The sequence below is a fragment of the Sceloporus occidentalis genome, unplaced genomic scaffold (genome assembly GCF_023333645.1).
Source record: "Sceloporus occidentalis isolate IW3139 unplaced genomic scaffold, rSceOcc1.0.p SCAF_23, whole genome shotgun sequence".
Classification (NCBI taxonomy): Eukaryota; Metazoa; Chordata; class Lepidosauria; order Squamata; family Phrynosomatidae; genus Sceloporus; species Sceloporus occidentalis.
In genome coordinates this window covers 11,045,704-11,071,066 of record NW_028317003.1, presented here as the reverse complement: position 1 = coordinate 11,071,066, position 25,363 = coordinate 11,045,704, and the positions used below count along the sequence as shown (strand labels likewise).

Genomic DNA, 25,363 nt, shown 5'->3' with positions numbered 1-25,363 from the left:
ACGGTGCAAGATGAGCCAGAACCTAGCAACAAATTTACCAAATACAGCGAGGACCCAAACAAAAATGGGGAGGAAACATTTTAGATGTCTCTTTCCTAGTTTGTCCCTCTTCTGTTGAGTCTGGCCGAGCCTGAACTTGAGCAAACAATGACTTATGCAGTTCTAGTAGAAAGTCTTGCCGAGTTCATCCATAGGCCTGAGGTTGTATTAAAGGCAGGGTATGGTTTACATTCCTGGAATGGGTACATGCACTGGGTACATGTCTAGATTTTCCAGGTCTGTGTGGAGCCAAGTTGAAGCAGGGATCAGAGAACAACTGGTACTGGCAGAGGAAGTTATCATACTAAAGAATAAAGTATCCTGCCCATGACATTTTTAGTATATTATACCTATTATATTATGTATTTCCAAAATGTATACCCAGTATGGAAAGAGTTGAGTGCTTAAGAGGTACCTGCTTGAGATGAGCTAGAGGACCTTTAGAGGAAGCGTAATAGGGGAATGGAATAGCGCTGGTGGGTTGATTAGATAAAGGGAAAACATCAGCACATTGTTAGCCTCAAAAGCAGGTTGGTACAAAGTGGCCGCCTTCATGTTTGATACACATAGCCATCCCGGTGGTGTTGGCTAGCACACAGTTTACCATAATGGGAAATGTGAATGTACGCTCAGAGCATCTGTCTGAGTTTCCCAACAATGGTGTTGTTTTTCCTTGTAAAGCAACAAAAAACATAAATAATTCCACCAGAATGTGGTGTACAGTTTTTCTTTGTTAACTGACAGGTGTTTTAGCCATAGATAAGTAAAAATATCATGTGAAATTAAATCGATAAGTGAGTATACCTTAGTGAGATATAACTGTGCCAGAGGGATGGATCTGCTTATTCATCCATTTTGTACTTTCCAAGGAAAAACAGGTTAAGCAAGTGTGAATTTAACATTGCTATTCAATATACCAACTAGAGTCAACAATTAAAAATTCTTAAATATATCTTGAAAAATGCTGTTAAAATTATTAACAATATTCTATTATTTTCAAGATTATTGGATTTGCAGCTTTTACCATAAAGGAATATATTTATCGGAAATACCTAACGTTTTTACTTTGCTTTAAGTGTAATTACTTTCAAAATTCTTAGTTTCTTTTGCTTAGGGAAAATCTGTGGTAGAAGGTGACACAACTAGTGGCCTAATCAATTTTCTATCCCGAAGCTGTTTATCATCCCCTCCCTCCACCCTTACAAAGGCTGCCCGAACCAATGAACAACAATGTCACGAACCGGGGGAGCAGGTCTGATAGGAGCCCAGGTGCAGGGGATACGAGGGGCTCTGTCTGTATCCCATGATGCATGATGGCCTGGGGTTGTTACAGACAGGCGCAGGAAATAAACCACAGACAGAAGATCAAGATTAAGAGTTGTATTGTATATGATGGTACAACAATATAAACAAGGAAAGTCACTTGGCATGGAGCCCTCTGGTTGGGGCACACACGGCAGGAAGCCCTCTGGTTGGGGCACACACGGCAGGAAGCCCTCTGGTTGGGGCACACACGGCAGGAAGCCCTCGGGTTGGGGCACACACGGCAGGAAGCCCTCGGGTTGGGGCACACACGGCAGGAAGCCCACTTGCAGGGCACTCGACTTGGGAGTCCACTTAGTGGGGCACTGGCCGAAACTCAGGAACCAAAGCAGGAACCAAAGCAGGAACCAAAGCAGGAACCAAAGCAGGAACCAAAGCAGGAACCAAAGCAGGAACCAAAGCAGGAACCAAAGCAGGAACCAAAGCAGGAAGCCCTAAAACATCAGTGTCAATCTCCAGACTGCAAGGCTGGGCAGGTTTATATAGGCTGGCTTGATCAGGTAATACACAGCAGCTGGACCTGATAATGAGTCTGAGTGGCAAGGGCGGCCACTAGTGGCTGGAAACGGGAGTGAGCAACTCAAAGTTTAAACAAGTCCAGCCAGCGAAGGGTGAACGTTACAAACAATCAGCAACTTAACAATAATAGAGATAACATTACCTATAAACGGAGTGTTACAGATGCCCCTCCCATGATAGATAGGGGTGTGTGTATATATTATTTATTGTTTTATATAGGGCCATCATATTCCGCATCTCTGTACAATGGATGTATGTTTGTGGTATATAAAGAAGAGAAGCTACCTATACACAATTCTAAAAAAACAGAGTAACTGCTGTGTTTCATGCTAGTAAAATAACAATGGAGACTCCTCATGTCTGAGTTTTAAAGTGTTGTTTCTATTAAAAGACTAAAAGTCATTATAAATAAGATGTATACCTTAGTTTATATGTATTTATAGTAATATATAGTTGTGTTTTCGTTTTGGGTCTCAGAGGGACTAACAATTGTGTTGGTGTAGTGATGTCATACATATATATGTTCTTTATTTAATATTTTCAACTCCATGTTTTGTTTTGTTTTTAACACCATGACATACATTGTATTTATTATGTGTACTTGACTGTGAAACAATGTAGGGAAAGTGAGAGATCCACTGTAAATATGTATATAACATTAGGGGTACTCAGCCAAGAACAATAACACTCTGCTTCCTTAAAAATTGGGCAGTGGTCGAGCCAGCTGAGCAGCAGGAAATAAGATCCCGTGTAGTGATTGCCCTGACCAAATTAGGCTTGTTGGCAATGGTTTGTAAAGAAAAAATTATTTTGCAACGTGTACATAATAATAAAAATGCAAGGAACTATTCACAAAAACGGTTGTTTCTATTAGCAAGTTGTGTTCAGTAAGGACTATTTAACCCCTTAATGACAAAGCCCGTACATGGCTCAAAATGTATTGTTTCCAATGTGTTTAGGGACCGCCTATTGTCCTTAAGGGGTTAATACAAATGCGGAACGAGTAGTCTGTACGGTACGCATACATGCCACCAATGTGTCTAACACTGAAGATGCAAACAAAATGGCAGTTAATAAAAAGGTAATTAAGTAAGTGAAAAGGAAAAAGTACTTTTGGGTCAATTTTTGATAGTTTTATAGATTAACACAGCATCACTCCTAGTACTGTTAAATGCTCAGATCCTTTACGGAAACCATTCTCGAGAGCTCAATAAATCTTCAAAATAGTACAACACCTTTCATAAATGGAGGGGGCTATTACTTTGGAGAGAGCATCATTTGGTAGTTTTTGGCCCAGTGGAGCAGTAATGTAATTAATTGGATTACTAAAGCATAATGCTGGCATCACCGCTGATACTCACTTGTAGCAAAGTCCATTGTTCTACGACAATCGCATCATAACGTCTTACAGCTCTGGGTTCCTGTTCTGGATAATCTTCAAAAATGAATACACCATCTGTGAATTCTGATGAGGTATCTGTGAAAGCAACAACAAAACTGTTACAGAAACTCTAAATTATACATGATGAAATATATATCAATGTGTATCTTATAGACTCTGAGGAATTAGAAATACAAAGGTAGCCACTGATGCCACAAAATGGTGTTACGGTTTAGACAATACAAATTAATAAAAACAAGATACTGAAACCATACTTTGGCAGAGGAAGCGGCTGTAAAAACAATATTCCAACAGCGATAAATGAGATTTATAAGCTACAACAACATAGAGTAAAGAGCAAGAGAAAAGACAGCTTCATATTAAAAATTGTGCTTTTTAAGGTAATATAATGGCCCACTGGATAACCTCTAACATTCATCTCAGTTTTAAGATTGCAAACCACAACCTATAACATGCTAGATAAAAAAATGCATACATGTATACACACACATACATACATACATACACATAAAAGCATAAAAGGAGGATCTTTGTGGAAACAGTGGCCCTCTAATATCTAAACGTCCAAGTAAGTCCAGATTTCAGAACAACAATGAACACTTTATTTTCTTAACCCTTAAGCCTTTTCACCCAGACACAACACATGCCTTTATCACTGGCTTAATAACAGTCTGACCGCTCTTTCCAACATTCACATCGGATGACTGGTAGACAAAGGAGTGAAGCCATCATGTATGAATAGCAACCATTGAAGAAGACATTCGGGCATAATATTCAACATTCATATAAAAATGTCTAGTGATTGTATTATATAAAAGAAAAATCAATCTGCTACAAACAACACTGGATCTGCTGCCCATTATCAGTTGTTCCATGTATGTAGTGTCATAGCACCAAAAGGACAAAATAGCCAAAGTACATTTCTGAAATACATTATTTGTGATGCTGTTTATTTACATGAAATACTTTATTTAGCTGTGGTTTTAAATATTATCCAGAATACCATTTTATGTTGTTTGGTTATATGTTGATCTATATAGATGTATGCCAGATCGTATTACTGTTATGATATGCTATATTGCTCTTGTACATGCACATGTATGGTAGCAACCTGGATTTTCTGCTAGTAGGCACTCTGGTCAAGTGCCTAGGTTCAGTAACCTCTTCACAACCATAGAAAATACTATTAAATCCTGTAAAACATGGTCTAGATGACAAGGATGAATAGTATGCCCTATGGTCTTCGCTCCCACAGGGAAGTCTACTCGCTGATACATAAGAGATCAACTTGTCCTTAGGAGCCAGCTTCATTGTGCTATGGCACTCCTCTGTTCAGGCATTCTCTGTCAGTAGCGTCAGTGGTGATGCTGGCAGAAACAACAAAGTAAAATAGTTCTCAGAGGGTCTATCTAGACCCTCCTGGGACCTCCGATGAGCCCCTTCCTGCACGGTGATCACAAGTACTGCAATCAGCAATGCAAAAAAAATTTAAATATAAAAAGTAAATAAAGTAAATAAAAAGTTATTATAAATATAGTTAAAAAATGCAAAAATAGTAAAAAAACATGGTCCCAAAAAACCTCACACCCCTCTCACAAGAAATACAATTTCCCTAACTTCCAATCCAAAAGTTAAAAAATGACAAAAAAATTGTGTAAAACTTTTCATGTGCGGCATTATTCTATACTGGGGATGTTGCAGAACATAAACTCTGGCACAGAACTTGTGAAAGAGGTCCCAAGTAAAATTGCTAAAATGTGTTATCCTGTTTTCTGACATACTATAAATACTAAATAACAGACTATACAAAAGTATGATGAAAAAAAACAAACAATATATAACTTTTGTGGGTATAATAAACATGGAAAAGGGAAATCACAATTGAGCAAAGACACAGTAAAAATTGCAAAAGGCTCCAGTAACTGATGGGTCAATGAAACCTGGTACAATTATTGCCATGAAGGGCCTAGAGAATCTATGCAGCCATTGAAAATACTGGTTAAGTTCGCCACTGAGGGTGGTCACCCATCTTTCCAGCATGAAGACAGGGATTCCTCATAAAAAAAAGTCAGGCAAAGCAAACAGCACAATGCACTGTAGCTCATTTTGCTCATCTGGTGGCTTTCCAAGTGCCCTTCACAACTTTCACCTTGGTGCGCTGGCTAGCTATTTTTGAAAGAGAAAATATTTGAGGGTAAAAGGCCAAGTCACAATCTGAACATTTTTAAAGGGCCCAGAAGCACTAAATTTTTTATTAAGGCAAAGATGCTCTCCTACTGTGCACAAAAAGCTATTTCCACCGGTTTCCATAAATACTTAATGTAGTTCTGTTGGCTAAATGCCACCTTCATTTACTGTGTTTATAAGATATAAGTATGGGAAAATGAATTCACATTTAGTCTACTAAGCAGCAGCTTGCAAACTGCTAAGATCGGGATTATTAAAATAGTCTCGAAGTCTTTGTTGCTAGTCACCGTTGCCAATATATATTATTCAATTATCAGTTTGTAGAGGATGACACATTGTTTCCATAGAATGTCAACTGACATATACAGAAAAGTTAGGTTTGCTTTTACCTGGAGAATCCAGAAATAAGGGATGGTTACCTGGCCTCCTGCCCTGGTTTTATCCCCTCACCATTCTATCAAGTCTTTTTTTTAGACCTGTCCCTTATCTCAGCTGCACTTCTGTCCTGTTTCCTATAAGTAGCAGGAGAGCTCCAGAGGATCCAGTCCTGGCTACCTAGGTATGGTTCTCTGTCTGTCTAAACGGCATGGCTGACTCGCTTTACGAGTTTAGGGAAAACTTATTTTTATGCTTCCCTATATATTTTAGGAATTATCAAAATTACTGACCAAACAGAATTTTTTACATATCTATAACCCCCCCAAAAAAAAAAATTAAAGATGCCCAAATGTTCTTGAAAGTGAAGGTGCTGTGAAAACAGAAAACAAAGACGTGTCCATATTTAAAAAGACAGAGACGTTGAAGTGCCCACTGCTTTAGAAGCCTTTAAGCAGATGTAAGAGATACCTTCACCGATGGTAAAGTCTGTTGAGAAATTCCTCTGTAAAAAATAACTTTATTAAAATGTTTATAATAAAAATAAACCGGTAACTTGCCATATTCTATGTAATTCTTGCCATATTCTATGTAACATTACTAAAAAAACTGTTAACAATAGGAGACTGTGCGGGCAACAAAAACTAATTAGACATAACAATGATACTTAATCTAGTAGGGATAATACTATATATCAGAACTAATATAACACAGAAACACTGCCTCTAAATATAGGATGCGTCTAATTCACGGTCTAAAAATATTAGGATCCTGGGAACAAGTCAATCATATTGCTGGCAGATAGAACTCTCCATACACACCTCTTACCGGATCCTTTGACAAATGACTCGTATATAGGTTTAGTAGATGGTAAGTTCAGCTGCATAGTAAAGACTGAAGTAATTTTTACTTTTTTTTTGTGATTTCTTTAATACAAATGTACATTGTTTCTGGTCTGGTCTACTGGCCACCAACATACCATCCTTTTTCTGTGTCTATATGTACAAAACAATTTAAAAAATCAGTTTCCTTCATATAAATATACCACATAACCACATATTAAGTTTTAAACCGCAAGAGCAGATGTGAGGTGCTTGATCTAACGGGTGGTTTATCCGCATGTCTAATTACTTGAAAAAAACAATAATCAAGGATGCTACTATGGACATCAATACAGGAGCATATAAATTATTAATTCTTTGCTATATATAGGTTACTGAATTATCAGGCGAGCCATTATTTAACTTTATAGCACATTGAATGGTTATTGGATGGACACTTACTGAACTTGATAAAGTAGTAAAAAAATGTTTCTGTCATATGTAGCAGGATAGGTGTAGACCAAAGTAAGTAAAACTTGTAGACTATCTTTCAGTTGTCCGACCATATTTAGAAGCACAAATTTAATCAGGGAAATCCCATGCGATAATATTATTGGTAAGTCCACATATGTTAATTCATATAAAGATTTTTTTTTTTACAATGGTGCCAGTAGGACCTGCGCTCGCTCCCATCAGTAGGTGAATGAATATTAGAGGGTTAACCATATCACACTAAGTGTTATTTTTCTGCAAAATCCTCAGATCATGATATGTCTCAACTTCAGCAACCTGTTAGCACAGTCAGCAGTACCCATACTAAAGAGCTTCTGGCGTGAGCTTTCAGGATATGTATAAGGTGGCTCCAGTTAACATGACGTGTTTGAGGCCACCATAGCTAGCGTACCTGGGTCACCGTAAAGGAGGGGAACAGGATATGCAGTAGATACATATGACCAGTGATATAGCAGGCCAGGAATACTGGACCTCAGCCAATATACACCCCAAATGTTCTTATTTAGGAGAGATGGTCCATTGAGGACTTATCACAGTTAATGTGTATTTAATGAATAAAATATGTGCCTGTAAATCTAATCATGTCAATAAAATACATTCCTCCTGCTCTAAATACATAAAATACCGGGAGGTGTATCTGGCATCGATCTAGGGTGCGCCCTGTAATAGTAACCAAAGAGCTCCATTTAAAAAGCTCAGTTTGAGCAGCCCATCTGAAATGTTTGGAACAGAGAGAGAGAGATGTGACCGATAAGCTCTGCATTTGAACTTATGTTGATGAAAATGCAGATGCCATTGGTATTTTCGGTTATTGCAGACATAGCACAAGCACAATACAAATAAATCTCGTACCAGGATTGCTTCATGTCTTTGTTTGCTAACTGGCCACTGCTACAGACCGTGCCAGACGTTCTGCAATACGTGTATTTAGAATTTGATATTTATTTTGCGGCATTTTCTATTCTTGATGTACTTTTGGCCTAATTATAGATTCCATTAAGCAACAAAGCAAATGTCTCCTTCTAGCAGCTCAACAACGTAATGGAGCCATAGACGCTCATTACATCTAATTTCCTGTTTCTGATACAATCTGTAAATGTTCATGTTTGGAACATTTTACTAATTCATTACTCAAAACGAATTTCTGTCCTGATATTACTCATAGCAGAATTACTGAAGCACTAGCAATCAGAGACCAGTCTGGTATCAAATTATTCACATTATTAGAATCATACAGTGCATTGTAGAATAGATCCATCCAATTATACCAAGTCAGTGGCTAGACCAGGAATGATGGGAGCTAACTTGCCCAATTACTGTATTGCACATTCATAGCTGAAACCTGGGAAAATGTACAGCCCTTACCCTGCATTCTGACAAAGCCTAATGCAGTGCATCACACATGTGTTTGTAAAATGTGTTTATTAAACTAAGTTCCTGATTTTGAATCATCAAAAAACCCAAAATCTAAAAGGAAAACGAAAACACAAACACAAACGAGACTACTATTTCTAGGAATTGTCATTTGTAATTATAAATGGGATCACAGAATAGGATATATTCCTTATATCAGAATGTCTTCTTTACATCACAGAATGGGCAGAACCGGAAAGGTAATGGGCAATGCTGTATATCATTCTCTCACATGGAAGCCAACTCTGCTCAGAGCTCCCAGGGCACATCCGGAGAGTGACCAGGTACGGCTGAAACATACCAGCTTTCATTCATCTCACAACTAGAACACAGGTCCTATGTTATAGTTTCCCTGACATTGGATATTAGTAAGAGGTGAGCCACTTTCCCATGATGGGCAATCGAAGAATTCACATTTTTAAGGCTTACCTCAAAGCTCCCGGGTTTCCATATTATATACATCATTCGCTCTATTACCACCTCGGGTATGAAGTGATTGTGTGAAATAGTAGATTATTCCAATGCCACTAAACTATTGTTTCTGATGACCATCCCTGTCTGCTAAAGCTGTGAAGGGACCATACATTTACTGTTCAATATATATATATATATATATATATATATATATATATATAAAACAATCCAACTTAAAGAACAGGACATATTGTGCTGGGGCTGTGTGCTTTTAGCTCCTGATACAATATTTTTGTAAAAGTGCATAAGATTTCCTAAATCAAGCTCTAGTGTTAAAACTGTTTATATTTTTAAGCTTTAATGTTTAAGGTAAAACAGAACCCCGGAAATATGTTAAATATGTGTGATTTCATTTCTAACTTGGCTATGATAACTGGAAAACTGACATTTTTTAATGTTCACAGAAGTACTCTGAACAATATCCTTTTTTGACAAATAATGACAGCTCGCACATACACACACAGATACTCACGCTCTGCATCATGTATTTCTGACAGATCAGTGACCTAGAGTTCTTCTCTTGTGATTAAGGGCTACAGTCGCCGATTACATCAACAGAACTAGGGGACATTCTCACCAGTGTTGCATTCTAGCTCAGGTTGACTGGGACTAAGTCAGCAGGTCTAGGGAGGGGGCAGCAGCCCTCCTGACCAGGGCCGGCAGAGAATGGACAGCAGATTAATAGCCCACCCTATGGTGGTGAGCTCCCCTGGAAATGGTGTGCCCCTGCTTGGAAGCATCACTGGAATTACATGCTAAACTTAAGCAGATGAAATGTGATATTGTGAAAACAAAAATATGAAATAAACAGAGACGGGTTGTGGAAATAGGCACATATGGTAATAATGGCCAAATATGTAAAATCACCATAAAATGTATGGAATGTACTTATAAGGGTGAACATAATCTATGTGTTTAATTCCAAATTCTTTTAGATTAAAAGACATAGTTTATTACATTTCTTGATGAATAATTGATGGTTACACTAGTAATAAACATCTATTACAATGAAATGTTTTGAGTGTGAATATATATCATCTGATCAATACCTACCATATGTTCCTCCCGTTACTCTATAATTAATGCAGTTGGTGATATAAACCCGGCATCTGAGTTTGTATTGAATTTCCTTAATAATTCTATACTTTTAACTTAATTAAACATTTAACTGAAACTGTATATGTTCAGCAAGATGTGTATATATATATATATATATATATATATATATATATATATATATATATATATATATATATATATATATATATATATATATAACATAACAACCTTTTGTCATGTTGGGACCGAAGGTGCATGGGCACATACACCGGTCAGTCATAATATTATGACCATCTGCCTAATATTGTGTAGGTCCCCCTTTTGCCACCAAAATAGCCCTGGCCCAATGGGCCAGGCATGAGCTCCACTAGGCCTCTGAAGGTGTGCTGTGATATTTAGCACCAAGAAATTAGCAGCAGAACCTTTAGGTCCTGTAAGTTGCCAGGTGGGGCCTCCATGGATGCATTCTGGTGCCATGTGTTCTCCAGGTAAGCCATCCATGTGATGTAAAAGAAAATGTGATTCATCAGGCCAGGCCACCTTCTTCCATTGCTCTGTGGTCCAGTTCTTACGCTCACATGCCCAATGTAAGCGCTTTGGACAGTGGACAGGGGTCAGCATGGGCACCCTGAGTGCTCTGCCGCTACACAGCCCCATACGCAACAAACTGTGATGCACTGTGTGTTCTGACACCTTTCTATCAGAACCAGCATTCATTTTTTGTAGCAATTTGAGCTACAGAATCTCGTCTGTTGGATTTGACCACAAAGGCCAGCCTTCACCCCCCTCCGTGTGCATCATTGAGCCTTGGCTGCCCATGACCCTGTCGCCTGTTCACCAGTTTTCATTCCTTGGACCACTTTTGATAGGTACTGACCACTGCAGACCAGGAACAACTCACAAGAGCTGCAGTTTTGGAGGTGCTCTGATCCAGTAGTCTAGCCATCACAATTTGGCCCTTGTCAAAGTCACTCAGATCCTTACGCTTGCTGATTTTTCCTGCTTCTAACGCATCAACTTTGCCTAATATATCCCACCTGCTGACAGGTGCCATGATAACAAGATTATCAGCATTGTTCACCTCACCTGTCAGTGGTTATAATGGTATGGCTGATCGGTGTATATGCATGTATGCAGAGGAAGCTGGAAGCACTAATGTTATACACAGCACAGCCTGTCTGTAATACCAGTAACCTGAACTCCATATTGGTGATTTTAAAATTCACTACAAGTAGAACATATTGAGCTGGCAGGGAATCCCTTTAACAAATGTTAATGTAAGAATCAATAACACTGATAAATCCTCCAGCTGATCCAGCACAGAAAGGTGTCTCATCTTTCTCAGGCTGACCTTCAATGGATTTTAGATTCATTGCAATGTCACAAAGTGAACTCTGTTATTAACTTGTTTTTATCATTGACACTAAGAGGAGACTAATTGGCATGCGATTTCTGAAATGCGGTATTATGAAGTCTACATGCATGCATTTAAAACATACAGTCTACACTACATTCATCTAAATAATACAACTGAAACTAAGATGTTAGTGCATCAAATCAACGTATTATAAAAAAGAAAAAAAATAATAATAGCTTTAAATTAGTTAAAACTCTAGCAGATCAAAAGTCTGGGAGATGTAAAAAAATACAAAATGAGAAGCACACACCTAACAAGGAAATACATTCAGATTTGTGGCGCTGCTGAAATGATCGGTGCCTATATACAATCAAAAGTTGTATCCATGTCCAAAAGGTTTGCCATAATTTTCTTTCATTTACTTATTTTTTAATTGTCTGGCTGACTAGCACGCAGTTGATACTACGGAGCGCCACTGCGATCAGCCATGATCCAGAACGATGTGTGTGAATGTATGCTTCTGACGCCTGTACACTGCATGCAGCAGCATTCATATACGCGCAGATACATTGTTCAATCCATGCACAGAACACCCAATACATTCTCTCTGCTTCACTGATCCATGAAATGGACCCATTTACCCTTTATTGTTAAAGCGGCACTAAAAAAAAAAGACCATCTATCTTGAATTAGTGTATATACTCAGCAAGTCACTGTCATTTTTAGTTTGTTTGAACAATGTAGACAATCTAAACTATATACACTTATATTGTTCTTGGAGGGGGAGGCACATTTTTTTCTTAAACCGAACACACCTATGTGTAAAGCATGCTCAGCAAGAAATGAGTATGTATGGATACCAGTTAGCCTTAGGCTAACCTGGGTCACATCCAATCACCCCACAAAATAGATGCATTGTAATTATATATTGCTCTGTCTTTTGCTACCCATAGGTGATGGAGATGGGTCAATGCTCTACTCAGACTGAGCAATATGTGCCCATAAAGTTAATTTACCCCAAAGGCCAGTTATGCCCCCTGCACAATACTAAATATGCATCCCAGTTTAAGCCCCCTGTTTCTCAGGGTTATGTCAGGTTGACACTCGTTTCTTTTACAGACAGGCCGGTTCCTTTTAGGTGAGGGGTGCTTGTGAAGAACATCACTATCTCTCTTGCAAGCAGTTCAGTTATGCTCCTCAGCAAGCACTAGACTAGTGACCTTAACATAAACATATGCTTATTTAAGGAATAAATGTCTTTAAAGGGACACTCCGGGTATCACGTGCACTGTAATGCATATGATCTCTGAATGTTCCTGTAATTTATCATTTTTGTTCCCATATTTTTCTGCATTTTCCAACCCCCAGTTCCTTGGCTCGCAGATGTGTTTGGCTGAAGTCTTGTCCTCTTGCCAACGTTTATGTGCAGCCAGTTCCTACCGTGGCATAGTTGAGATTTCCAGGGGACCTAATCAGACCAGATTTTTCTGAATCAAGCATCCAAATGTGGTGCGAAACACAGACTGCCGAGGTAGCTGTGCACTGGGGCTCTGGAGCTGCAGCTTCTCCTAAAGCTATATATTTTTTTAAGTCTATTTTTCATTTCTAGGGGTAAGAAATGCTTCTTAAAGGTCTTACCAATATGCATTTCTGTTGATGAAGCTAAACTGTCTCTTTAAACCAACAGGCATATCAATATCAGCAAAGAAAATCGTGACAAATGTCAAAAACAGCAGCTTAAACAAAAAAAACCCAACAAACAGCAGAAATATTTCCTTTACAAATCAGCATGGGGAAAAAGTCATGATCAGACACGACTGTCTCACAGTCTATTGCACTAAAAACCTTAGTGGAAACAAATAATCTTCGTAGAGGTGAGTTTTTGGAAGGGTGTCCTCGCTTGGATGCTATATTTAATGTAGCATGAAAAACCTGTCTGCAACATTACAAGCAAACACATGCTGCTTTTTCTGTCACAATCCCAAAATCAATTTTCAAGCTGTGAGGGGTAATGGTGCCACTATTCCGTCACGTGAGCGTATTCTCCTAACACTTATTACGCTCAATATTTTTTTTTAACTCATATGTCTAATCTTATTTCTCTTTTCTACTGCAAATGACAAAGCGTAGCTTGCATTGCATGACAAAGATGAGGTTTCCAAGCCGTGGCTGAGATGCCGGCTGCTTTGTACAGGATTTCTTGAAAGTCTTTGGCACTGAATGGATTAACATGTTCAATTTACGCGATCAGATTGTTAGGGCCTAACACAATGCCATAATCACACTGACGGCAACAAAAAAAGCCGGGGTGATTGTAATTTAAATCAAAAACTGGAGCAGCTGCCTTGAGAATTTCAATTATTATGCTGTCGTCCTGCTATTTAGACTAAAATGGAGAAACTTGTCATGTGGTCCTAGTTTATCGAGAAATACAATATGTGTATCTGTGTCATGCCATATTTCTGTGTGCATATATATATATATAGATATATATATATACACACAAACACATGCAGAACATGTGGACATGCAGAATATAATCATTTTTAAAATGAAATCACATATATTCTAAAATATGTTAATTTATTAGAATAAATTAGACCACAGTAATAAATATGGCACTTATTGGATGTACACACATTTGAAAGATGACTTTTAGATATTATTTAGTACTCCCTGTGCGTTACCGTTCTATTGATCTTTCATCAAAGAAGGCAATCTACAAATGTCCCACGTAGCTCATAATTAAAGGGACAGCTTACTTTCCTCTGCAGCCTTGCCAATGAGAAAGTGCTCTGTAAACTACATAAGACAGGAAATCTTTCCCATTGAATTCAACGGGAGCCCTTTTGTGCATGCATGCGGGGGTCTCATCAGACCCCCTGGAACTCTTGTGTTGGAGGTGGCTGGCAGTGAGTATATATATATGTGCTGAACACAATGTTTTGTGGAACGGCACCCTTAACTATGTGTCTTTTTTTTTAAGTATTGGGTACAATAAAAAAAAACATTTATTGAAAATGTTTTAATGACCATACATGAGTACTCTATGGGCTTGACCCTGAGTCTCCGGGTGACTCTGAGCCAATTTCTTCTTTTTCTGGGCGGGGCAGCGACATGTGGCCACACCCACATTCAACCTACTCCACACCAAGTTCCATCACACCATAGGCCCTCTGGGGCTAGCCCTGCCCCTTTGAGCACCTAGCCCCACCCTATGTATTTTAAGCTTAGGGGTAGGGTAGGCTACCCTACCTGATGCCACTCCACCAGCTCGGAGACTGCTCTGGATAGGCTACGCTGAGTAGTTCCCAGCCATGGTAATGACATTGTAAATACTAGATTGGGGACTGCATTTTCAGGAACATATAGAAACTGTGGACATAAACTAAAATCAGGGCACTTCCGCTGAATATGGAGACATCTGATCACCATGCAGATGATATTTAAAATATGGTTTTCAAAGGTTTATACCACCTACTCATTAATAAGGAGTACACATGGCTGTCTATAAAAATACCGCTTACATGTATTTTAGAACTTAGTTCCCCATCATGTCTAAAACAGTATGAATGTGTGGTTATGGAATGCTAATATCATAAAATATTCATATTATAATATATTCAGGTGCCTATTTATAGAATTCTTACGTTCTTATGAACCACCTAATGAAACAGACACGTGCATTTCTAATTAAGGTTCTTTCCCTACCGGAAAATATTGGCAGCAAGGTTTTAATCTGCACTTATTACAATTTAAATTACCCCCTAGTGCTTCTTACTGGGGCTTGGCAAATGTAATTATAACAAAGTCACAAAATACATGTTACTTTAGTCACCCCTCTGGCAATCAGAGGGTTCATAGTGAAACTTTAATGTAAACAGTACTTTGGGTTCTTTTGTGTATGATTTCAGGACCTTTCAGACTCATCTACCCCCAAACCGAACGCTGCAAAAAACATATCAATTTTGTTCCAGGAAAAATGTAGCTTTTCAAAATTAGCCACCTGTAGGTAAGCAAAGCATCATGGCTCATATACAATGTGATAATATGACAGGACAGGCCGGGACAGGCCTGAGTCTGGTGCAGGGTTTGACCTCGCTCTGAAGCAGCAGGAGGAAAGTAAACTGAAAATACATTACGGGAGCTCCCTGTGCAGGTGATTCAATGCATAGAAATCAGTTACATTTGCATATATTTAGCATATTGATAACACATGTGTTGCACTTATAAACACTCGATATTCTTAATGGGATATCACAAGCTGACAATTTCCACTGACAATTTTTAATTCTTCATGCAACATATTGCTTGCTATTTTCTGTTGTGCTTGTATGGAAGCTGCCATGTTGCCCCAGAATCAGGTTTTAAGCTGCTGCCTCCACTAAGATATTTATGGAATTAGCTTTATAAAGCCCTAGAGAATGCATTGTCTGTTACCACAACACAGGATGGAAATATTACTTCCTACATAGGCTGATGATAGGACTGCAAAACTATTTTCAATGGGCGATCATGGGAGATGAGTAAACATTTGCATGAACGGTCCTTCCTATGCCTTTGGTGGATGCCAGTGCTAAAAACTGAAAGATGGTTTTATCTTAGTAGTGAACATTCCTCTGTGTTATAAATGTGCCTAGGAACTTACCGGGTTTAATTTAGAATCTCTGGGTTAGTATGGTAAATGAGGGGTGTCATACCCAACCCTGCCAGTAGTGGGCTGGTGAGGGGAGCAGGGTGGCCACTGCACCTTGGGTTGGCCCAAAATTCTTTAAACAGGGCCGGTGGAGAGGGGGGGTGACACACTAGAGATGTGTAACACAATGTTACGTGACCCAGCAGTAAAGGTGGGGCTATTAAACAACAGGGCTATCAAAAAGGCTCTGAACAAGGTAAAGGGGTAAGGCGGTAGGGGGTTAAGTGAGTGAGGTAGTATGTATGTATTCTAGCATGAGTGTGTATATGTAATTGTATTTTAGAATGAGTGTGTATATGTAATTGAGTGATAAAGGGAGTGTATTTTAACATGAGTGTGCATGTATGTATGTGTTAGTGTGAGTGTATATGTGTAAGTGTGTGTTAGTGTGAGTGTATCTGTATGAAACTGTAAACGTGTGTCTAACTGCGACTAGCACCACCACCTGATTTCAGCCACCACCTATGAGAAAGGGCGCTCGGGGTAGCCATCCCTGAAAAATTCCCGGGTGTGCTTATAAGACAGGGCTATAGGGCCAGAAATCTATAATGGGAACGCTGAACTACATTTGAAATGCTTTTATACCATATGAATAGAGGATAAGATAACAAAAATAATATATTACTAAAAATTCCTTACCATTAACCATTCCAAGGTAAAAGACAGAATTCACGAGTGTGCACCCTTTCCGGAAATGATCGGTCATGTGCTCCAGCCAGTTAGCCTCAAAACCATTGATAGTATCCCCCTCCTTGGAGACTTTCATGGGAATGTTCACAGTATAGTACTTCCTGTATCTTTGCTGGGTCTTAGGCTTGTTAAAAAATGCCAAAATTTCAGTTCCTGAAGAAAAATATTAATATTTCAAAAGTACGTAACAGACACAGAAAGATTTGAATTGCTGTAACATTTACATTTCAATTTAAAACAAAGTTCAAAGTATTAGTGCAGTGAAACAAGGTTTTTTTGTTACATATACCCTGTGCTTACTTCTAATCGGACAGTCATCGGGCAGAGTTGACTCTGTTGTTGTGGTTATTTTATCATGGATAAAGACATCTTCATTTGAATTAGTGAAGGTGAGATCTTCCAGCTGATCTGCTTCCCCTGTTGTTGTAGACTCTGGGTTCCGCTGTTCAGCATCAAGTCCTTTGGAAGTTTTGCCATTTTCACTGCTTGATGCTGGTAAAGAACTCCTATCCGTGTGATCTGATGCCCCAGCTAACGCATTAAACTCAATACCACTGCACTCTTTCTTGACCGTGCATTCAGGGGAGCTGCAGTGGCTCAGGCTGTCGGGACTGTGTGTTATAGCCTGGGGTATGTAGTCTGTTTGAATGATCCCAGCAAACTTTGACCCCTGATTGGCTGCATCTTCGATCTGCAAGAGTAAACATTATAACGTATTAGCAAGAGATAAATAGATGTTTGTCTGTGTACTGTATGTATATATATATATATATGTAATTTCTCCCTATAGTGTTTCTTAATTTGTAATCAATGAAATTAATTGCTTAGAAAAACTGAAATCCCATCCACGCTCTTGAGGCTGAATGGCACAATGGTTGTATTCTGCACAGAAACAGAAATCGGCTTTAAACACAAGTGTAGGCAAATAGACAAATGGGTTTGGATATTTAGGGCCCACTTGCAGAACATACAGCTTTATGTACACCATCATGCAGTCTTAAGTATGGATCATTAATGACCAACAATGCTGAGATTCCATTTTAGGATGAACTGCAATGGCCCAGTATAGTTGAGTCACATAAATGTACGCGTTATACATGGTCAACTTCTTGTAGTAGGAACGTCTAGGGTAACCTGGTAAAATGCCCAGTTAAGCAACCCACCTCCAACTTACAAATTAATCAATGCTCAGTGAATGTATATGTTTGTATTACAATAGTAGCATTTATTAACACATTTTTCTTTCGTATATCGTCAACAGCAGACTATTTGCCCCATGTTTGTTTCTTGATCTACCTTAATGGGTTAACTGTGTCAACAGCATGTCAGGCTGTCAAGTGTGAAATCCAGTATTGTTTTAAATTTCAATAATATACATTCGTTAGAGGAAAATGCCAGAACTCCCTGTGCAAAAGGCTCTCTTTTAGCAAACGATAAATTATTTTCTTTGCATAGCCGGTCCTTTATGTAGAGAGGATGCTGGCCAGGCATAAGTACATATTCCTGTGTGGGTTTGTTGAAGAATTGTCTATTTTTATAAAATCATTTACCACTTTGTAAGTGTATTCCCTGAGAGACCTGCTACAATATACCTAACATACAAATGTCACAAGTATTTTTAACAATGTATCAACACATTCTTCAACAACTCTGTATCTTGCCATTTGGAAACTGCGATAAAGGGATTCCCCTGAAAGCACGGTGAATGGAGAAACACTTGCTTAGTTCTGGCAGCAGTAAATTCATGCAGGGCAGAGAATGTGATCCGACATAGGTGAAAACGCTCTCTCGCGGTAAAATGTCAGCATTTATCTTATTGAATTCTTTCATTAGGTTTAATAGCGCAGAGTACTTTTTAAATAATTTATGAAAAGCTTTTCTTTAACGAGCCACGCACGTCGGATTATATCTCTAATAAAAATGATACATAGTCGCCGTGAATGCTGGCCTCCAGAACTGTTTTAGGCAGCCACTGAACACAATAGCGGATAAAGTGAGCTTCCAGTAAAGACACAGTAAGAAGACACAACGTACTCACAATTTATTATTGCTTTAACAGTGTCTGTGTGTCATAATATCTGTCATAGCGGTTACTCTTTAAAATAAATCATTATAAAAATAGAGTTTGTGATATCAGACGAATAATGTGTACAACAAGAAATCTGTTCACTATGCATCCAGTTCTGGATGGTATTCATAAGATCTAGAAGGTTTTTCATGACTAGCTAATAAAGAGTTTTAAAACTTCACCAAAATAGGGTTTCCATGTCTAGTAAAGACATATAGTAAGCTGGAGGGGAGTGCCATGCTTTACTTCTTGTCCAGTAGTGCCTGTACTTATGGATAAAATAAATGCCGATTTAAATTGCCATTATACACAGTAACACATACTGATACAGAAAGAAGAAAAGGCCCTGCGCTTGATAGCTTACAGTCTAGTTGGTGGTAGGAAAGGTCCGCTTGGGTGAGAGCGAGTTGACTGAAGCAAGGATCTGTAGATAGAGGATGTTGCTCTTGCAGGCGTCTTGATTACGATGGTGGTTGGGAGTGTTAGGAGGAAAGGTTGGAAAAGTATGAGGGAGGAAGTCTGACAGAATGGGGTTAGGGAATTAGGGAAATTGATATATACTACACAATGAAGAGTGTCTAGGATAGCTTACCGCATATTGAAATTGTTTAAGGCAGGCTGATGCTTTGCATAGATGTCTAATAAGAAGCCCTAGATTTCTAAGCCCAAAGGAACCAGCATAATGGGACACAAGACACTTCAGTGAGGTGGACAGCCTGGCATAGAACTACCCCTCATGTGTGCACATTAATCTCACACCTGCTCATGGAAATCCAGACCCTAGTGTTAAAAAATACTATTGCATCTCCACGTGGGTCCTTCCAGACACAAGGAAAATAGCGTGAAAAGCTGAATGTATATTAAAAATTCTCCCTCCAACACAGAAGGAGAAAGCTAACCTTATTTCACTGCGGCACAGCAAATACGCCACCGTGGACCAGGATGATCCAAGGTTACCATAGAATATGGAGGTGTTGAGGGTTTAGGAGCACAATATATAAAATGTAAAACATTATATTACTCTGACTACGTTATCAAATAAAACCTCACATTGACTAGAATAGGAATACTACTGAACACGCACAAGAAATGGTATGTTTCCTAATTTCAGTTGTTTTTTGTTACTCCAATAAATAAATAATGCCTGCCTGAGTACATGCAAACTGAACTCCAATCCAATAAGCATTTAAAAATAAACAGCTGGAGTGCCTCTGTTCTCGCGGAGTCTGATTCTGCCACAGACTGGCCACTCAGCTTCTAAGTTTCAATGGGGTAAATGTATCAACTGAAAAAAAGCACAAACTATAGATACTTTAGTAAATAGATTTAGTGTTTCTAAAAGCTGTGATGAATTACTGAATTACTGTAAAGCTGTGATGAATTACTGTTTACTTAAAATTAACTTCCTGTTAAGTTTGCTAGTGGAGAACTGGTATTTACTTATTGGATTTCTATAGCATCTTCCCCAATGGTTGAATTATGACCCCCCCCAAAGAAAAAGAAAAAAAATAAGTAGTAAAAAAAATATTTCTATTAACATAATAATACATTCAAGTAGAAATATATTTCTCAATATTTATTGTATATAAATATGAATAATACAAAACCTTTTCTTGTACCTAGGTAATATATGAGTTTTCATTTACCCTCCATCGAATTGCTGGCTTGACTAAAATGTACACCGTAGTGTGGACGTCTATGACATCACAAGCTGATTTGGAGAACTCCTCTTGAAAGGTACATGATACATTTCAAGGTGCCCATAACCGTTGGTCTTATATAAAATGGAGATTAAAATTTAAAAGAAATATGCACGGATGCATAAAAATGTCTGTTACAGCCAGTTGCCAAGTCAGATGTGAACAAATTGGTTCCGGAGAAAGTAAAAAAAAAAGACAGTCAATGCTTGTTTGTATGCCTAAGGCCTCAAGCATTCCTAAGGCATCTGATCCTGGATTTAGCAACATGAAAAGATGGCCAAGCTATAAATTTATTAACAGCTTAAACAAGGGCCTCTGTAACTATGTTTGACAGTGAACAACCAAATACACTGGTAGAATCAGCACTCTGATATGAAATTATTGTCTGACGCTTGAATTCATTTAGCTTGATGTAGTTTGAGTTCATGGGTCAGATGCACAAGCACAGTGGGGAGAACTTGGTGGTCTCTTCACTAAACCTCAGGTTTATTCTAGTAAGGAAGATAACAATTTGCATGAATTTGGATGTGGCAAATTTGGATGGTTTGCAGTGTTAACTAAACGCTACACATGATGATGACTACGATGACTACGATGACCAAGTGGAATAAACAACAATGGGATGGTATTTCTTTTAAGGTGTTCCTTTAAGTTTGAGTTAAACCAATGTCCTTTTAAAAATAAAATTATTTATTTATAGCATTTCAGAGAAGATAGCCCTTGTATATGCCCTTTTCACGCTCCTGTAATGACTTTTCCCAACATCAAAGACGGACACTTATTCCTTTAAGCCGGCTTGGAAAGGACAAAGTACTGCTAGTTTTTGCCAGATTTTTTTCATAGGACTATTTCTTAGCTATTTATGTAATATGTCATAATCCATCATTTATTTATGCAAACTCGTCTATGTATTCATCATAAAACTGAGCAGCAAAGTGAAAGCAGCGAGTAAACAGTGATAACACTACAGACAATGAATAGCACCTCGTCAGACTCTGTCCAGAAAGGACAGATAAAGATAGACTCCATGATCATATTAATATACCACTACAAGTGAGCAGTTTATAAATGACGCATTGTCTACACCATTTAGACAGCAAAACAAAGGGGGCTGATATTGGTTATGTTGACCTTAACAGATGTGTCCCATATCAACTATATGCTTTAGGATAATGACAATTGACATCGGCTACCTCGTAGATCTGTTTGTGTACGTCAACACTCAGTTCTATAACCTCTCCATTCTTCCTTTGTATATACTCACCCTTCCTGATCATAGGGTATGTTGACAACATATACCACAACAGTCCCTGTCCTAACTATACAATTATACACTTGCCTGAAATAACTAACAAAAATAAACGGAAATTGTATAAATGTATTTTCCTTTTGGAAGAAGGTAAATTCTCAAAATACCAGCACGCTACACTTATGTGCTTAAATCCCCCCAAAAACAGTGTCTTCAGTAAACAGTTTTTATAAAGTAGGACTAAAAACAAATACTAAAAAATCTTGCCATTGATATTCACTTGCCAAAAGAACATATTTTAAATTAAAAAAAAAAACAACAAAATGAGGCCCTGCCAACATGTAATGAGAAACGCAATTGCTTGATTGTGAAAGAAGCATTGTTTATTCTAAAACTGTAATGTTTCAGTTGCATCTTAAAAAGCTAGAAAAGGGGCTTGGCAGGAATCTTAAGAACTATATATTTTCATCTTTGCACAAAAAGGCCACTGCCTTATTCCACCTCTAAAAAAAGTGTCAGAACATTTAAAAGTGTACGTTAATATTAGTTTCAGGCATATTTATAGAAACCACGTACGCATCTGCCAAAAACGTTAAACATAGGAAGGATGGAATGTACAAAGGCCTTGCTTCATTATTTAACAACAAACAATTGTTAAACTAAGTCATTTTCTGATAAGCCCACACCCCTTAGTGAATTCAGTATGTAGCAGTTTCACATCTAACCCAAGTACAGTAAAACACGCAAGACTCCCGCCGGAAGGAGGGATGGTGGTTGCAGATCAGCTCATGAGCCAGTTGCCAGCCCTTATATAACAGTAAAGTGGTAGCATGATATAGGTGGTTGGCACCTGGATCTTTCTTGCTAATCATTTATGATGTATGTGGTTGGCACTGAAAGGCTTAAAAATAAGTGATCATTTTGTAAACTAAAAGGCTCAAATTCACCTAATTTTGGACTAACATTCACCTTGGAGTACATAACTCCCAATAGTCCAGGATCGGGCTGGACAATCACGATTTTTGTGCACTGCACCACTGTACTGGGTAGCTGCTCCACTATCCCACTTTTGTCATCAGTATCATGGGCCAGTTTGGAAGATCCTCTGTGCTGTTGAACCATTATAGCTAGGAAATATCTGGCTATACAGAGCCCTCTTTGGGGAGATGGCATGGCTTCACAATTGATGGGGTTAACCACACAAGGGGAGGGGGCAGGACTAGCACCAAAGACCTTAAATTTGTATGGAGGTGGGAGGGGGATAGGGAGTAGGCGCTCCTAAATGTCCACCCACAGACATTGACCACCGTGACCCAGAGAAGTAGCGCTTCACCCAGAATCTCTGAGCGAAACCCGGAGAGTTCACAAGTATGTGAAGTACACACCTCCACTGCAGCTTCAATGAAGCCTAACTATTAAGGAAAGGTAGGCTGGTGGTCATGGTGATGTTCTACCCATTTTCAGGATAGACCTACTGATTCACGTCTCTTGCCACACACCCTAACAAGAGTGTGTCAATTTGGAGACCTAAAATATTTGGAGGGTATAAGAGTAGGATTAGGTTCCCCCTTGAAGCATATTAAGCATACCTCTCAACATTTCAAATGGCCAACAAGGGACACACTGGTACTAAGGAGAATCGTGAGAGGCATGACTAACAAGCAGGGATTTAATGAGGCATTTTATGCAGTGCTGTGACAAATTCATAGTTATTTATGTTATTGAGTGAGGCATTTAGAAGAAGCATACATTTTATTTACACAAATTAAAATACAAACATATGTTCTGCCGTCTTTTACATGTTTTACTGCTGTAGAGCATCACCATACTCTCATACTCATACAAACATGTTGAGGGATAACAAGGGAGGTATTAAGGACAGGGAGATTTAGGTGCAAAAGAGGGACTGTTACATCTAAAAAGCAACATTTGAGAGGTATGTCCTCCGTAACGTACTGAGGAGCGCAGATGAATCTCAAAACTGGTTATAGAAAAGGATATTGAAGTCCTTCAACTGCAACCCTAGCCATGTTCTTCATAAAGGATCCATTGTGTGAACCTGATGTGACCATGAGAGTAATATGTTCTGCATAAAAGTGCCCATGCATGTACAATATGGAGCTGGTGGGTAGGATGTTGTGCATAATCTCACAGAAAATATTCTTTGGAAAGAGCACATTGTTCAATCCACTGTTTCCTAGTCTGGCACATGAATAGGCAAATATATTTTTTTCTGCATGTAATTTGGCAGAAATAACTTTCTTTTAAGCTCCTATCCAATTTGCCTTTATTATCATAGAAAGCCAAAAAAGGGAAAAAAATGAAACACAGCTTGAGATAAATCTCATATTTATTCAGCACCGGGGAACAAAACTGCTACGCTGATTTTATCTCTGCCATATTTGGTTGTCAAAATTAAAAACATGTTCATTCTATTTTTAAACACCTGGCATATTCACAGTTCAGTTTTAATTGGCTTTGATTTTGTGATAAATTATTACATTTCACACTGTGTAAGTTTCAAAATGCTAGAATAATATTAAATATGATAAGAAGGCGCATTATGCAATGTGACACCACTTGAATATTAGCGATGACAGTACTGGATTGAATGCATTAGTAATGTCCTTAGAGCTGAGCTGTCATGGTGACATTCCACCAGGAAGACCACAAAAAGAATCTATGGGTTCGCAGTGCCGGCATTTCAAGCCGAGCGCCGGTATATGTCGTCATATCCGGCGCCCAGCAGTGAAGCCGGCAGAACCAGGGATACAGAGACCTCGCGATCTCACCGCTGGACAAGCCCAAGGTAAGTGAACTTCAAAGGGGGGGTTAGAAAGTTAGGAGGGGGTTAGAGAGTCAGAAGAGGTAGATAGGAAGTGAGAAGGGGTAGATAAGGATAGATTGGGAGGGAGAGGGGGTTCATAAGGTAAGAGCTCAGTTATGTCCATAACAGGCAAGTGGATCCTCAATGTCAAGTGAGGATCCCACTTAGTTTTATGGACACAGCTGGCTTCTTTATAGTCGGCGACCGACTTCTGCATTGAACATGCGGACAGAAGGACAGAAGGCAGAAGGTGGAAGTGAGCATAGGCAGGTGGGTAATTGTGCTTTGCTCTAATAGGCTAACTCTGAATGGAATGATTCTGCAACCTTTAATTTTTAACAAATGTAAGATGTGCCAAAACACTGTGTTTAAAGAAAATGCAACTTTGTTTAGAACATTATAACTATGCTGTAATTAATTTAGAGAAATGTTATCAATTTCATTGCGCAACACGTTGATTCATGAATTGTGTAACCTCAAAAGTCAGGGGCCAACAAATAAACTATTATTGATTACATGTGTATTTAGTAAAGCACTAAGCCTGCAAAAAGGAACCTCAGTGTCCTGAAAGTTTGTGTTACATACACAATCCTCTCTGTTAGCCTGTGTATATAACACGGTTGTATTTTTATATAAAAAAATGCAAATAGG

At 38.6% G+C, this 25,363-nt stretch overlaps 1 protein-coding gene across 1 annotated transcript in view; it reads right to left on the bottom strand.

Annotated features, from left to right (window-relative positions):
* The window catches only part of LOC149300786 (raftlin-like), a 115,830-nt gene that overhangs the window by 17,807 nt on the left and 72,660 nt on the right, over positions 1 to 25,363 (bottom strand). The window contains exons 4-6 of the mRNA XM_089484802.1: positions 17,169 to 17,559; positions 16,818 to 17,021; positions 3,243 to 3,358 (exon numbers count right to left, since the gene is read on the bottom strand). Of these exons, the coding sequence (XP_089340928.1) occupies positions 3,243 to 3,358; positions 16,818 to 17,021; positions 17,169 to 17,559 (711 nt within the window). The remainder of the gene's footprint in view (positions 1 to 3,242; positions 3,359 to 16,817; positions 17,022 to 17,168; positions 17,560 to 25,363) is intronic.